The following is a 17413-nucleotide window of genomic DNA, read 5'->3' as shown; positions in this document are numbered from 1 at the left end:
TTCTTGCTTGATAAAAAGCATTACATTTCCTCTCTAAAACAAGCAAATGACAATTCTAAAAAGGAGCCTCTTGAGATTTTTAGGTTTATTTGTCACTAGATAAAATGCAGCTCCTCTCTTGATCTCACAGAACTTCCTCCGAGACCTCTTCCTCCACCACAAAAAGGCCATTTCAGAGGCTAAGCTGGAAGAATATACTGGCACCATGGTGAGTAACTGAGCAATGCGATCTCTATGAAGACAGCTTCCCCACCGTCTCCCCAGGGCCCAGAAACAGCATTTGGAACAAAATTAAGGTCTCTGTGAGTGTTTGCAGACTAGACAAATGCATGAAGAGACCTTCATGGCACCCCACTCTAGTACTCTTGCCTGGAAAATCCCATGGATGGAGGAGCCTGGTAGGCTGCAGTCCATGGGGTCGCTAAGAGTCAGACACAACTGAGCAACTTCACTTTCACTTTTCACTTTCACGCATTGGAGGAGGAAATGGCAACCCACTCCAGTGTTCTTGCCTGGAGAATCCCAGGGACGGTGGGGTCTGGTGGGCTGCCGTTTATGGGGTTGCACAGAGTCAAACACGACTGAAGCGACTTAGCAGTAGCAGCAGTCTCTCTCTTGAGATGAGACTGCATGCATTCGAAAGAGAGCTGCTCACCTATCCTTGGGGAGACCAGTTAATATCAGGTTACTAAGAACCAGTCAGTAATCTCAAGTTATTGAGGTTAATCCAAGTCACACAGAAACAAGGAAATGTGGACCTAGACAACCAGGACCAAACACACGGGAGCCACCCCCCCACCCCCCGTCCCTCTGTCCCCCACCCCACCCCCGGCCCCTGCCCCCCATGGATTATTCTACTCATTTAGTACATTCGTTTAGGGCAATGGAGAGTCAGAAAGCTGGGAAATACATATTCCACCTTTGCCAACTATAGGTATGACCTTGAGAAATGGTCTATTGTTTACTTCAGCTGAAAAATGGGGATTAATAATACCTAATTGCTACGAGGGCAAGTGAGTGGATGCATATGAAGTGCTTTGCAGAGCATCCAGGAAATAACCAACATTCAATACATGTTAGCTCTGCCTGTAGCGGTTGTTGTAGTCCTTGTTGTCATTACTTCCTTTTGCCACTTATGCAATCATATCCTAAATGACCTGAGATTATTTTAGCATCAAAGCTCCCTGGAAAATGGTGAAGTAGGAGAAGTTACCTTTGGTGAATTCATTCTCACATTCTCATTCAGTTCCTAGCTTGAAGCTTTTCTCCCAGAGCTACTCTATAATAATCTGTATTGAATCTAATCTGGCTTCTCTACCTTTTGTCTCCCCTAAATCCCTTCCCATCCCCAAATGTGTGCTTCATTCCAATCAACCTTTGCAGGTTTCTTAATTAATAAGCAAGAAAACTACTGATAAAGGTATAATTGCTTGTGCAATTGCTATACTTACTATAGTAAGAGTTCTTAAACAGACTCATCTTACTGAATCTTCTGGTGAACCATCAGGGCTAATATCACGGAGAAGAGTAATGGATCCCTGCTAAAATGTGTACTACAAGGTTGACCTATTTAGGCCTTTAGTCGATGCTTCCAAATACTGTATTATTTCTAACAACTCTTCTATAGCCTTGGCATTGTTCCTGCTATTCTGTATATCTGATGGTTGAGGCTTAGAAAGGGTAAGTGACTAAGCTACCACCAAGTTAATTTCCTAAACTCCTTCTAAAAATCTGATTAACTGGGAAATGATAAGTTGTCTAGCCTAAGGCACCAGTTAAACTGGAAGTTGGGCTCGCCTGGCTTTCAGCCCTGGATCTTCTGGCTCTCACTCTGTATCCCGACAACTATGAATGCTGTCTTCCGCCAAGGGCACAGGCTCTGGGAAGGAAGAATGTGGTCTTGACCATGACAACTTAGAAGTGGCCTGGATGGGAGCTAAGCCGATGCTCAGGACAGACTCACACCCCAGGCCAGGAAATAATTTGGCTTCCTACTATGTTGACCTGTTTAAATAGCATGCATAATGCTGTTTGAAATCCTTTGACAGGCTTAGCGTTAAAGAGTGAGCGGGAAATCCCTGAGAAGCAGGAAGCAATTTCCCACCTACCCGTGTATCTCTGGTTTCCTTTTGTCCTAGGTTTCTGTGAAACTCTCTAATAGCATGAATACTCTGAAAGACGAAATTAGACTGAAACTGCTTGCGAGAGAGAATAACAAGGAGATTACTCTTCCAGTTGGGCATTTTTTCAACATTGATTTAACATTATGTTAGCTCTGGCCGTTGTTACCTTGCTTTTATTAACTTATAAAGCAGACCTTAGGCAGTGAAATGCTTGCACTAAGAATCCCCAGCAGATTTCTAGCATTTCTTTGAATACCCTAACTCCGAGGGGCTTCCTCCCACCTCCAACTAGAATACTAAGCCACTATTTTCTGACTTTTAAACATAGCTCAGCTATTTTTTCCTTACTTTTCTCCACCTGGTTCTTGCTCATCCTTCAAAATTTAGTTAGACATTTTGCCCTCTTCCATCATCTTCTTCTATAGTGGCTCCAAGTGCTTCTCCTCTGTGCTCCTATAGTATCTTGTGTATTTCAATGTCTTAACATCGTAGTCATCTGTTTAATTCACTTTGCAAATATCCATTGAATACCTGCTATGCCTGTGGCACTATTCTAGTCAGCAAGGATTCAGCAGTGAGCAAAACAGAGACACTAATAATAAACATAATAAATAATAAATTACATTGCATGATAGAAGGTAATGAGTGTCAATGGAACAAATTAAACAGTAGACCAGATAGTGCCAGCAGGGCAGCTAGGATGGGAGATTGGGGAGAAGGTATGATTTTCAACTGGGTGGTCAGGGGTGGCCTTTCAAGATGATGCAGCTTGAGAAATGACCAAAGGTGCAGCAAGCAGGGCCCCTGGGTCAGAGGTGTGCCTAGGATTTCCAGGAACAGAAGGAGACCAGTGTGGCTGGAGCAGAGTAAGAAAAGATGACACAGAGGCCAGACCAAGTCAAGCTTTGGGGGCCATTTTGAGAACTTGGTGGTTTAGTTGGAGGGAGACGGAGGGTTTGAAGCAGAAGATGCCATGAGCTGGCTTTTGTGTTGAAACACACCTGAAACAGGCAAGGAGGGAATCAGGGGGACCTGTTAAGAGGCCACCCCTTCATCCAGGCGAAAGGATGGCAGCTTGGACCAGGGCTGGGAAGCAGAAGAGACGAGAACTAGATCTGTTTGAAGATGGAATCAGTAGGATTTCCTGATCAGACAGCTAAGAGTCAAGGGTGACACTGACACTGTTTACGGATCTTGCACTCCACTAGCCTGTAATTCATCTGGGGCAAGGTGGCATCTTATTTGCATGTTCTTAGCCCTCACGTGGAATCTGGCACACAGTGGACTCCCTAATGAATTCTGTTATTACCTAATAGACAGCTAGGAATAAACCGTGACAGTGTTAGCAAACTTTGCCCTTGGGATCCTCCTGCTTCTCTTATGTGTGTTCCTCATGACCCTCCAGCCCCAGCGTGATTCCTGCTCCCTCTTGGGGTGTCTTCCATACTACATACTGCACATAGCAGCATTTTGCGCAGATCTGACCATCCTCCAGCGGTGTTTTGTGTTCTGAAATTCTCCTTGTTCTCTTTCCTTTTTTAAAACCTGTGGCGGATTCATGTTGATGTATGGCAAAACCAATACAATATTGTAAAGTAATTAGCCTCCAATTAAAATAAATAAATTGAAATTTAAAAAAAAAAAAAAAAAAAACCCAGATCCTCCAGGGCAGAACCAGAAAGGGTGCCTGGGAGTGCTGGGCTCCATCCTTAGGTCTCTCACTGGGATCCTTCATCACAGAGTCATCCAGAGAGTGGGGATAAGCCACATTGAGCCCAGTGTATGGAGACAGACAGGGAGATGGGAGCCCCACGCTGATGACGGCAAGTAGGATCTATAGGAGTAACGGCTAGAGCTACAGGCAGCTGAGGAGACCGAGCAGAGCAAATCCAGAAAAGACAATCGGAGCAGGACAAGCCTAGGATTTGTCCTCATGGACTTGGAAGTCACGTCACTGTGTTTTTTCTTGAGTCTGAAGTGGTTTTTCAGGTCTGAGGGGTAGGGTCTCACAGTGACGGAGAACACCCGCTCCCTCACCAAAACCCCCGCTCTCTTAATGCTTTTCTCTCCAGTTAGAATGTGATCTGGTAAACTAGTTCACACAAAGATGTGAGTTCACTCCTTCAACAACTATTTAGGGACAACCTACCAACAAAGATATGGTCTCTGACCTTATAGAGTTTTCCAACTGGGAGAAAATTTGATTAAAAAAACAAAGGGAAAAGGAGCAAAAATTCTCTCTGGTCCCTCCCTTCCATCCCCGCTGTGCATGTCACTGCCATACTGTATCTACCCGTAAGTAGCAGCTGAGTCCAATTTTCCCTTTAGTCCTTAAATACGTCGACATCACCTTAAAATGCAATTAAACTATTTTTTAAAAGTTTTCCTGATTAAAAAAATAATGAAAACAAGATGCATTACAATGAAGCAGCAAGTCTAGAACTTTAGGAAAGCAGGACGAGAAAAGTTAGGTGGTCAAAAGGGAAAGGCCAGGGGAGGGATAAATTAGGAATTGGGGATTAAGAGATACACACCACTATATATAAAACAGATGAACAACAAGGACCTACTGTATAGCACATGAAACTATTTAATATCTTGTAACAACCTATAATGGGAAAGAATCTGAAAAAGAATATATATACACATATATAGGCATAACTGAATCACTTAGCTGTATACCTGAAACATTGTAAATCGACTATTCTTCAATTTTTTTTAAAAAAAGAAAAGGTAGGTGAACAGAATTAAAGTTAAACTTTTAAAAGATGCTTCCTTAACATGCAGTACTTTATTTTCATTGAAAGCCAGTGTTGTTCTGGTACTAAATATCTTAATCATAATAATTGAGACTTCCTTTTGTGCTAGGCTCTGTGCAAAGCACTTTTCAAACATCTCACTTGATTCTTACACAAACTTTATGAAATAAGTATTTAAATAAATAATCTATTTTATAAATGAAAAAACTGAGGATTACAGGTCAGAAATGATAAGGATGGAGTGGAAATTCCCAGACCCCAATCTATCTTTAAACTGTATTCAGACTGAAACACTTATGACTGAAAGTCTAAGTGCTGAATTATAAAATTGAAAATTTTCAAAAGAAGGAGGGTTAAGCTCCATGAGAAATCAAGAAGAGGTACAAATCCCTATGAATAAAATGAAGAGCAAGGTGAGGAAAAGGCCATGTTAGGAGATTAGGATTCTCTTAATATTTTGATAGATAATACAGGAGCTCTGACAGCCAAAACAGAATTTATTACCCAGAAAAGTTGATTTTTCTCCTCATGAAGTACCTAAACAATCCTGCAAACTGACATCTTATTAAACACCAAAGAGGAAATAAAGCAATGAAGGACAAAGGGAAACAAGAATGGGTTCTACAAAATTGTTCTGGAGAAGACAGGAACATTGATTGATTAAACTGGGGAAGGGAGAAAGGGAAGAAGAGTGAACTGTGGCTGCATAAAGCCCCAGGCGTCAGTCACCTCAGTCAAACACCCCATCGTAAGAGGTAGGAGCAGCGGAGCCTGTTGGGCTGCCATCTATGGGGTCGCACAGAGTCGGATACGACTGAAGCGACTTAGCAGCAGCAGCAGCAGGCAGGGAGGAGACATGTAGACTGTTTACAAAGCCGATATTTGGCTGAAAAGAGATTCTGCTCATCAGCATCAGCCCTGCAACCCTAGTTGCCCAAAGCTCTTTTCTTCACAGTCTTACGGTTTACATTTAAGAAACCTCAGGCTGGCAGCCCTTACAACGGAATGCCCTGACCTGAGGAAAATCAATGAAATGAAGACATAAACAGCAATGTACACTTTTGATGACTTTGAGCTTAGATCCAGAAGCTGAGAGTCCTGAGAAGCAGCTGAGGGGAATCCGTACGGTCTTAACCAACTTTTGAGTATCTAGGTTGAGAGATGTCCATGGACCAAGACTGTCCTGTTATTCACGTTATGTGTCTGTTTCATAGTTTAAACCCCTTGCTGCTTCTGCTCAAGCATGCTACAGTTAAGCATTCATTTTTATTCCAAACTATCCCATGAGGATAGGACCATGATCAAACTCCAGATGACCCCTCATTGGTCCTTTATGCACTGGTGAGACAGATAAGTGTCCAAGAATCTAGTGAGAGTTTCCACCCAAGGGTCTGAGTTTACCCTGAAAATCAGACCAGTTTAATGAGATTCAGGCTCATCTATTTCATTTTTCTTTCTTAAATTGCAGAGGCAATTTATACTTTTCCAATGAACAGATATGGGAACTGGGCTACAGTTTTGTTTTTTTAAAAAGGTCTTTTACATTTCCCTAAAGACTTTTGGGTACACTAACTTTTAGAAACTCAACACTTAAAAAGACTCCGAGAATCTGAGCTTTAACTAAGTGATACACCAAGTGTGAAATCACTTTACTGCTGCTTTAATGGCTTTTTACTGAGCAATGGACACAGTCAGAGCAACACTGCATTAAAGAAGTGGTTCCAAGGTTTAGCATTAAATGCTTTATTTAGATGTAACCTACTAAATGAATTCAAATTGACCCAAGTAAGGATTGGTGTATTTGAAAACTGTTTGAAACCTGAACAATGAACAAGTCAAGGCAGAACATCCAATCAGAAGAGAAGAGCTAAGGTCTGCAACCTTGTCTCACCTAAACTCCTAATTAGTGTTCTGTACAAGGAGGGAAACTATTAACAAATTTCAATTATGACACCTAATTAAGAGGGGCTGCTAGCACCTGGCAGGGGGGAGGATTAGCTGCCTGAATAGAATATTATTAGGTAATATTGAGCTTTTAAAAATGTAAGCTTATACATGTGGGACATACTAAACTCATATACCTAATTAGAGCATGGAATGTGAACTTTTGCAAAAACAATGAAATCTGTGAATGTGTCACACAAAGAGAATATCCCCATCCTCTACCCTGTCCAAGCTCTCATTCTTCGTCCTTCATGCCTGGATTATAGCATCTAACTTCCAGTTGCTTCCTTCCCTAGGACTCTGATCCAAGCCAACCTAAGACACAACTGGGCTTTTTTTTTTTTGAATTTTTATTGGAATATAGTTGATTTCCCTGTTGGTTTAGACAGTAAAGAATCTGTCTGCAATGCAGAAGACTGGGGTTTTATCCTTGAGTTGTGAAGATCCCCTGTAGAAGGGAATGGCTACCCCTTCCAGTATTCTTAGCTGGAGAATTACATGCACAGAGGAGCCTAGTAGGATATAGTCCATGGGACTGCAAAGAGTTGGACACAACTGAGTGACTAACACTTTCACTTTTCACAATGCTTTGTTAGTTTCAGATGCACAGTAAAGTGAATGAGTTATACACTTTTTTAGATTCTTTTCCCATATAGGCCATTAGAATACTGAGCAGAGATCCCTGTGCTACACAGTAGGTCCTTATTCGTTATCTATTTTACATACAGTTCAGTTCAGTTGCTCAGCCGTGTCCGAGTCTTTGCGACCCCATGGACAGCAGCACACCAGGCCTCCCTGTCCATCACCAACTCCCAGAGTTTACTCAAACTTATGTCAATTGGGTCGGTGATGCCATCCAACCATCTCATTCTCTGTTGTTCCCCTTCTTCTGCCTTCAATATTCTCCAGCATCAGGATCTTTTCAAATGAGTCAGCTCTTCACATCAGGCGGCCAAAGTATTGGAGTTTCAGCTTCAACATCAGTCCTTCCAATGAACACCCAGGACTGATCTTCTTTAGGATGGACTGGTTGGATCTTCTTGCACTCCAAGGGACTCTCAGGAGTCTTCTCCAACACCACAGTTCAAAAGCATCAATTCTTCGGCGCTCAGCTTTCTTTATAGTCCAACTCTCACATCCATATATGACTACTGGAAAAACCATAGCCTTGACTAGTCGGACCTTTGTTGGCAAAGTAACGTCTCTGCTTTTGAATATGCTGTCTAGGCTGGTCATAACTTTCCTGCCAAGGAGTAAGCGTCTTTTAATTTCATGGCTGCAGTCACCATCTGCAGTGATTTTGGAGCCCAAAAAAATAAAGTCTGTCACTGTTCCCACTGTTTCTCCATCTATTTGCCATGAAGTGATGAGACTGGATGCCATGCTCTTAGTTTTCTGAATGTTGAGCTTTAAGCCAACTTTTTCACTCTCCTCTTTCACTTTCATCAAGAGGTTCTTTAGTTCTTCTTCACTTTCTGCCATAAGGGTGGTGTCATCTGCATATCTGAGGTTATTGATACTTCTCCTGGCAATCTTGATTTCAGCTTGTGCTTCATCCAGTCTAGCATTTCTCAAGATGTATCCTGCATATAAGTTAAATAAGCAGGGTGACAATATATAGCCCTGATGTACTCCTTTTCCTATTTGGAACCAGTCTGTGGTTCCATGTCCAGTTCTAACTGTTGCTTCCTGACCTGTATGCAAATTTCTCAAGAGGCAGGTAAGTTGGTCTTGATGATGTATACCTGATGATGTATTGCCATCTCTTTCAGAATTTTCCACAGTTTGTGCTGATCCACACAGTCCAAGACTTTGGCATAGTCAATAAAGCAGAAATAGATGTTTTTCTGGAATTCTCTTGCTTTTTTGATGATCCAGCAGATGTTGGCAATTTGATCTCTGGGTCCTCTGCCTTTTCTAAAACCAGCTTGAACATCTGGAAGTTCACAGTTCACGTATTGCTGAAGCCTGGCGTGGAGAATTTTGACATGGAGGAGATGTCAGAATTACTAGCGTGTAAGATGAGTGCAATTGTGCAGTAGTTTGAGCATTCTTTGGCATTGCCTTTTTTGGGGATTGGAATGAAAACTGACCTTTTCCAGTCCTGTGGCCACTGCTGAGTTTTCCAAATTTGCTAGCATATTGAGCGCAACACTTTCACAGCATCACCTTTTAGGATTTGAAATAGCTCAACTGGAATTTCATCACCTCCACTAGCTTTGTTCACAGTGATGCCTCCTAAGGCCCACTTGACTTCACTTTCAGGATGTCTGGTTCTGGGTGAGTGATCACACCATCATGATCATCTGGATCATGAAAATCCCTTTTGTACAGTTCCTCTGTGTATTCTTCCCACCTCTTCTTAATATCTTCTGCTTCTGTTAGGTCCATACCATTTCTGTCCTTTATCGAGCCCATCTTTGCATGAAATGCTCCCTTGGTATCTCCAATTTTCTTGAAGAGATCTCTAGTCTTTCCAATTCTATTGTTTTCCTCTATTTCTTTGCACTGATCACTAAGGTAGGCTTTCTTATCTCTCTTTGCTATTCTTTGGAGCTCTCAACTTATATACAGTCGTGTGTCTATTTCACACTCCAATCCAAATTTATCCCTCCCCTGCCAGGCTCTCTTGAAATCTCTTCTCCTCCATGTCCACCATTATGCTACTGGTGACCTTACCCAGTCTCATGGTTTTAAAAAGCAGCTAATGGTGACCTCCTCCAGTTTATAGCTCTAATTGAGAGTACTTCTCTGAGCTGCTTGCACGTACTTGAATGTATGTCTCCAGTTGGATGCCCAATATGCCTCTCAAACCTAGCATATCCAGGATTGACCTTCTGACCTTCCCCTACAGACCTGCTTCATTGGGGATCTTCCTCAGCCCAGTGAATCTCCACCTTTCAAGCTGCCCCTCCTTCGGGACTTATCTGAAGTCCCATATCCTTTCTCAGTATCTTCAGTATTCTAACACATTGTTCTGTTTCTTTGTCTCAGTGTCAAGGAGATAATGCTGAATCTTATTTCAGATATTCATTTTTGCTGCTCCAATTACATTGTAAGCTCCTAAAAGCCTGTACCACCTTAGTGATTTTTGAGAGTCTCTCATAGTGCCTTGCATGTTGTTAGACACATGGTAACTATTCAACATCTGTTGCTGTTCTTTAGTCACTCAGTCATATCCGACTCTATTGCGACCCCATGGACTATTGCCTGCTAGGCTCCTCTGTCCATGGGATTCCCCAGGCAAGAATACTGGAGTGGGCTGCCATTTCCTTCTCCAGGGGATCTTCCTGACCCAGGGATAGAACCTGTGTCTACTGCATTGATGGTGGATTCTTTAGTGCTGAACCACTAGGGAAGCCCAATTATTCAACATACAATTCTTGACTTAGTAACCTGGGAAGGGGCTCTAAATCCTTTTTGAGAGTGTATATGACAACAATATTCAGACTTTTTAAAAATGAGAATCTGTTTTTAAGTAAACAAAGAAACAAAAACACCTGTTAAGGAGTGATTTCCAAAAATATTGCTTAAAAAGCAAGTTGCAAATAATACATAGAATGTGGTCCTATTTGTCCAAAAAAAAAAATTGAGAGGTATATTAAAATGTTTAAAAATTTTCTGGAAGGATACAGTCTATGAATGGTAATTATCTCTACAATAAGGACAGGAAGGACTTTTACTTTGTACTCTTTGCTCTGAACTATCTACATATTTTTGACCTTGCACTCTATCTCAAATTATCAATTAACAATTGTTAAAAAAAATTCATAGACTGTAGTCATACCTTGGATCTCTTGTTTCTGGTAAGAAGTTATGATTAACCCAGTAATGGCTTTAAATGAATTTGTATTTTACAATCACTATGGCATCTGCTGGGGCTTCCCAGGTGGCTCAGTGGTAAAGAATCCACCTGCCAAGCAGGAGACATGAGTTTGATCCTTGGGTTGGAAGATCCCCTGGAGAAGAAAATGGCAACCTACTTCAGTATTCTTGGCTGGGAAATCCCATGGACAGAGGAGCCTGGGTGGGTTACAGTACATAGAGTCACAAAGACTCAGACACGACTTAATGACTAAACCCCCACCAGATGGCATCTATATGGATCTTAAAAATTAAGATAAAGCTATTATTCAATCTTAGGAGAATGCTGGGTATAACTACAGACTCTGAGGGGTCTTTTGCCTAAGATGGGGACCTGCTGGCCTACAGAATTTTAAGGAGTGTGTCAGTAAGTCATTGTGTTCCATTTCTAGAGACTTTATAGAACCTTTCGTGTACTTAGTACTGAAAAACATTGGGATGAAAATGGAATCTTTTTTTTTTTTTTTTTTACTGTTTGGCCTTGTTGGGGCTTACTTGCAGTATGAGGGATCTAGTTGCAGCATGTGAACTCTTAGTTGTGGCATGTGGGATCTAGTTCCCTGATCAGGGATTGAACCTGGGCCCCTTGCATTGGGAACATGGGAGTCTTAGCCACTGGACCACCAGGGAAGTCCCCAGAATGGAATCCTGTCCCCATTGCCACCCCCATGAACCACCAAAGCCCTCCATGAGCGACTTGTACCATGAGCAAATGTCCACAAAGGTCAGAGGGAAACTCACATAAACAGAATTTTTTTTTTTTTTGCTTTCTCACAGAAAGAAGGGCAATCAGAAAAAGTAAATACCACATCTCTGGCATAATCTATGGCACCAGATGTTTTCTTTCATAACCAAAAATAAAGCATGTACTACATTAACCATGAGAAGTCCAGAGCCTGTAAAGCTAAGAGCCTGGTTTATGGAAAGAGTTCTTGTGACAGATAAGCTTGGATTCAAATCTGACTACTTTCTTAGACAAATTAATCTTGCTAAATTCCAGTTCCCTGCCTGTATGGCATGCATCTATTTCTTCTAAGAATGTGGTGACGATTAAATGAAATAAAATATGAAGTGTTGGCTGCTCTACAAAAGTTCACTATTAGAGTTTTAAAAATTAAGAAACTATTATGTCCCCTGCCTGCCACAGAAATTGCCAAACATTCAAAATTCATCAAATGTACTTCCATGAGTTAGTACAAACCTATTTACAAACAACTTTCTCAGTTACTGAGATCATGAATTACTAGGAGCTTACTCTCCCCTCCGTCTTATAAATTGGTCATTTTCTGAGATCTTTTTGTAATTGAATTTGGGGAGGAAGAAAATCCTGATAAATTCATATAACCAGATTAGCAACTATTCTATCTTTTCAAGATGGCTTCTGTGTTTTAATAAATTTTGTAATGCACATTTGTGATGCCAAGGTTTGGGGAGAATGGGATTTCAAATTCACTTCAAATAGTAAAAATAAATTTGATTTCGAGAGTGAGGAAAGATGAAGGAAGGACTCATATGCTTTTAATGTAAAAATCTGTTAGATTTATCCTCAGATTATCTCACTGCTTCTTCCCTGTACAGCCTCCTCATAAGGATATATTTAGAAATATCCTACACCACCAAAATGTTGCTAAGTCACAAAATCTACTCCTAGTACAACTTAGATATGTAAAAAAATGTGTCTCCTCTACCTTGCCTAAACCAATCTGGTCTTCCCCATTTTAATTTTTAATCCTATCTTGTTTAAAACTTAGTCTGACCTAATAAATTTAAACAGCCTCTTTGAGTAAGGAAGAGCTCGGCATCTTAAGACTTCTCAGCCAGACCCTTCTCTAAAAATGACATCAAGGTGGGTAAGGAGAGAAAAGTGGCCCTGAGAACCTCATGGTGAAGGGGAGGAGTCCAGGTCCCTGGATACAGTGCTCTGGTTTCCAGGGTGATGCCTCCTGACCACACAGTTGCTGCTACCTTGCAGATGCTCATGATTGAAGCCATCCTTTAATTCCTGCTGAATGCAGACCACTAATTCTCTGCCACACCCTCCTTCCAGCTTGCTGACTCAGCGACCCACCCCCATCCTCTGACCCACACCATCTCATACTCAGCTGCCTCCATGGAAGGCCTACTAGTCCTTGACTCAGCATCCAAATCCTTGGGATCTCAGAGTGTCCAGAGAAAGCGAAGCCACAGCAACTCTCCACACTCAGTGTTGTCCTTCTGTAGCCGGTGCCCTTCTCCCTCCAGAACCCCTTTCCAGTAGAGTGAGCTCACACATCTGTCTACTTCACTCTCATCTCTGCCTCACTGTCTCTCTTCCTTCCTACAGTCCTCTGAGGCTTATAGAGGGAGACTTTCTCCTGTATCATATCCTCCTCAGCTACTTTTGCCTTCATGGAAAAAATATTTCTTCTATCCTCTGTAGGAAGAGACCCTATGAGTCAGCTTCAGCCAATTTAAATATATAATCAGAAGAACAAACTAGCAAAGCACTTTAATGACTTTCAAAATGAATTCCCATTACACGTATTTCTTACAGTCCTTTCCCCTTCTGCATTCCAGATGAAGATCTTTGACAAAAATAAAGATGGCCGGTTGGATCTTAATGACTTGGCAAGGTAAGTAGCATGGAAGTGGTGTCAAAGATTCAGAAACACATTCCTAGGAGTTTAATGACAGCACTCTCTCCCTTCTGAAAGGTGAGACTTGATCTCCCAGGACCAGTGAATATCTTATGTTCCATGGCAAAGATAATTAAGGTTGCAGATAGAATTAATGTTGCTAAGTAACAGACCTTAAAATAGACTATTCTGAAACATCTGGGTGGATGCAATATGATAACAGGGGTCCTTTAAACATGGAAGGAGGTGGCAGAAGATCAGAATCACAGAGAAATTTGTTATATTGCTGTCTTTGAAGTAGAGGAAGGGGCTATAAGCCAAAGAATGCAGGCAGCTTCTAGAAGCTGAAAAACGCTAGAAAACAGATTCTCCCCTAAAACCTCCATAAGAAATACAACCCTGTCAACACCGTGAAACACCAGTGAAGTCCATTTCAGATTTTTGAGTTCCAGTACTGTAAGATATTAATTTGTGTTGTTTTAAGCTACTAAGTTTATGGCAATTTGTTACAGCAGCAATAAGGAACAAAATCAATGACAAAAAAGTCCTAAAATATTTATTCATGGGAATCTTCTTTCTCTATCCCTAATTCTGAAATGAAGCCCTATTACTCTATACACAAGCTTCTTTCCAAAGGAAAAAATGTCTAAAAACTCTAAAATATGATGTCAACAAATAGATGAGAACAGTATTCCTTGCTGAGTCCCAGGATGTTCTACTCTCTATTTGGCTTAATTTAATTCTCTCTACCCTGAACACCCAGAGAAGCAAAATTTTCCAAATTGTTATATTTTTTCTACCTTTTGCTATATATAAACTCATGATTATAAATACAACATAAATGCAAGGTTTTAGTCTTTTGAAACTGACTCAATTCCACTGAAGTACAATTGAAATTATGCAGAAAAGAGAAATAGGTAACTTTTATTGAATATAACTTACATACTATATAATTCACCCTTTAAAAAAGTGTACAATTCAGTGTATTTTAGTATATTCATAAGGTTGCTCAACCATCACCACTACCTAATTCCAGAACATTTTCACTAAGGCAGAAAGATACTGCATAACATTAAGAATTATTATCTCCTCCCCTCTCCCGCCAGTACCTGGCAACCACTAATCTACTTTTTGTTCCTATATATTTGTTTATTCTGGGCATTTAATATAAATGGAATCATACAATACGTGGTCTTTAGTGTCTGGCTATTTCACTTGGCATAATGTTTTCAAGGATCATCCATGCTGTAGCATGTATCGATATTCCTTTTTATACCTGAATAGTATTTCACTGTATGTATATACTGTTTTGTTTATATGTTCATTGGTTGATGACCATGCAGGTTATTTCTTCTACTACTTAGCTATTATGAATAATGAGGCTATGGACACCTTTGTAATGTTTCTGTGTGACCATAAGTATTTGATTCTCTTGGTTATATAGCTGGGAGTGGAATTCGGGATTCATATAGTAGTTCTGTGCTTACTTTTCTGAAAAACTGCTAAACAGCTTTCCAAAGTGGACACACCATTTTACATTCCCACCAATACTGTACGAAGGTTTGGTTCTAATTTCTCCATATTCTAACCAGCACTGATTGTTGGCATCATCCTAGTGGGTGTGTTCCTCACTGTAATTTTGATTTGTATTTCCCTGATGACTAATGATTTTGTACATATTTTCAAGGATATCTGTACATCTTCTTTGGAGAAATGTCCATTCAGATCCTTTGCCTACTTTAAAATTGGGTTAATTTTCCTTTTATTGGAAATTAAAAGACGTAGCAATGTGTGGCAATTCTTTGTAGCATATGTAGCAATTCTTTACATATGCTGGATACTATCAGATATTAGCAAAATTTCTCCCCCCATTGTATATGTTCCCTTTTTACTTTCTTGATTGTATCCTTGGAAGAACAAAAGTTTTTGATTTTGATGAGGCCTACTTCATGGGAAATAGATGGGGAAACAGTGGAAACAGCGTCAGACTTTATTTTTTGGGGCTCCAAAATCACTGCAGATGGTGACTGCAGCCATGAAATTAAAAGACGCTTACTCCTTGGAAGGAAAGTTATGACCAACCTAGATAGCATATTCAAAAGCAGAGACATTACTTTGCCAACAAAGGTTCGTCTAGTCAAGGCTATGGTTTTTCCTGTGGTCATGTATGGATGTGAGAGTTGGACTGTGAGGAAGGCTGAGCGCTGAAGAATTGATGCTTTTGAACTGTGGTGTTGGAGAAGACTCTTGAGAGTCCCTTGGACTGCAAGGAGATCCAACCAGTCCATTCTAAAGGAGATCAGCCCTGGGATTTCTTTGGAAGGAATGATGCTAAAGCTGAAACTCCAGTACTTTGGCCACCTCATGCGAAGAGTTGACTCATTGGAAAAGACTCTGATGCTGGGAGGGATTGGGGGCAGGAGGAGAAGGGGACGACAGAGGATGAGATGGCTGAATAGCATCACTGACTCAATGGACATGAGTCTGGGTGAACTCTGGGAGTTGGTGATGGACAGGGAGGCCTGGCATGCTGCAATTCATGGGGTCGCAAAGAGTCAGACACGACTGAGTGACTGAACTGAACTGAATTTATCTAACTGATGCTTTTGAACTGTCGTGTTGGAGAAGACTCTTGAGAGTCCCTTGGACTGCAAGGAGATCCAACTAGTTTATCCTAAAGGAGATCAGTCTTGAGTGTTCATTGGAAGGACTGATTTTGAAGCTGAAACTCCAATACTTTGGCCGCCTGATGCGAAGAGCTAACTCATTTGAAAAGACCCTGATGCTGGGAAAGATTGAGGGCAGGAGGAGAAGGGGACGACAGAGGATGAGATGGTCGGGTGGCATCACTGACTCAATTGACATGGGTTTGGGTGGACTGCAGGAGTTGGTGATGGACAGGGAGGCCTGGCGTGCTGCAGTTCATGGGTTCGCAAAGAGTCGGACACGACTGAGTGACTGAACTGAACTGAATTTATCTAATTTTGCTTAATTTTACAGAATTTTGTTTTGGTTGCTTCCGTTCTAGGTGTCATATATAGGAACCACTGCAAAAATCTAAGCTTCTGAAGATTTATCCTTATGTTTTTTCCTAAGAGTTTTATTATTTAAGTTTTTTACTTTTAGGCCTTTGATACCTTTTGGGTTAATTTTTATATATGGTATGAGGTAGGAGCCTATGTGGATATCCATTTGCCACAACACCATTTCTTTAAAAACTATTCTTTCTCCATTCAATGACCTTGGCAAAAATCAATTGACCATAAATGATGGGTGTATTTCTAGACTGTCTTTCTATTCCATTGATCCATGTATCTATCCCTATGATAGTGCTACATCTTATGTTGTACACTCCACCTTATCTCGCTTACTGTTGCTTTGAGTAAGTCTTTAAATCAGGAATGATTTTCAAAGGTTTGTTCAAGATAGTTATGGGTATTCTAAATCCCTTGCACTTCCACATGAATTATAAAATCAGATTATCAATTTCTTCAAAAAAGGCACCTGGGGTTTTTATAGTAATTGTGTTGGATATACAGATAAATTTGAGGCATACTGCCATCCTAACAATATTAAGTCTAATTCCTAATCATGGATGTCCTTCAATATTTCAGCTCAGTTGCTCAGTCATGTCTGACTCTGCGACTCCATGGACTGCAGCACACCAGGCCTCCCTGTCCCTCACCAACTCCCAGAGTTTACTCAAACTTATGTCCATTGAGTCTGTGATGCCATCCAACCATCTCATCCTCTGTCGTCCCTTCCTCCTCCTGCCTTCAATCTTTCCCAGCATTGGGTGGTCAAAGTATTGGAGTTTTAGCTTCAACATCAGTCCTTCCAATGAACACCCAGGACTGATTTCCTTTAGGATGAACTGGTTGGATCTCCTTGCAGTCCAAGGGATTCTCAAGAGTCTTCTCCAACACCACAGTTCAAAAGCATCAATTCTTTGGTGCCCAGCTTTCTTTATAGTCTAACTCACATCCATACATGACTACTGGAAAAACCATAGCTTCGACTAGATAGACCTTTGCTGGAAAAGTAATGTCTTCGCTTTTTAATATGCTGTCTAGGTTGGTCATAACTTTTCTTCTTCCAACGAGCAAGC

The 17413-nt window shown here is 40.9% G+C and overlaps 2 protein-coding genes across 14 annotated transcripts in view; one reads left to right on the top strand and one right to left on the bottom strand.

The window, feature by feature from the left end:
* SLC17A1 (solute carrier family 17 member 1) overlaps positions 1–17413 on the bottom strand; it is a 237188-nt gene that overhangs the window by 53254 nt on the left and 166521 nt on the right. The gene's annotated exons all lie outside the window — the stretch shown is intronic.
* Positions 1–17413, top strand: part of SCGN (secretagogin, EF-hand calcium binding protein) — a 52493-nt gene that overhangs the window by 26539 nt on the left and 8541 nt on the right. For 3 of the 4 annotated variants that reach the window (XM_027524089.1, XM_027524088.1, XM_027524090.1), the window contains exons 6-7: positions 131–208; positions 13247–13302. In XM_027524089.1, the coding sequence (XP_027379890.1) occupies positions 131–208; positions 13247–13302 (134 nt within the window). The remainder of the gene's footprint in view (positions 1–130; positions 209–13246; positions 13303–17413) is intronic. The other variant, XM_027524091.1, reaches the window with a different exon arrangement.

This window comes from Bos indicus x Bos taurus, chromosome 23 (assembly GCF_003369695.1).
Source record: "Bos indicus x Bos taurus breed Angus x Brahman F1 hybrid chromosome 23, Bos_hybrid_MaternalHap_v2.0, whole genome shotgun sequence".
In the NCBI taxonomy this organism is placed as follows: domain Eukaryota; kingdom Metazoa; phylum Chordata; class Mammalia; order Artiodactyla; family Bovidae; genus Bos; species Bos indicus x Bos taurus.
The sequence above is the reverse complement of the archived record's forward strand: the minus strand, read 5'-3'. Positions and strand labels throughout refer to the sequence as shown.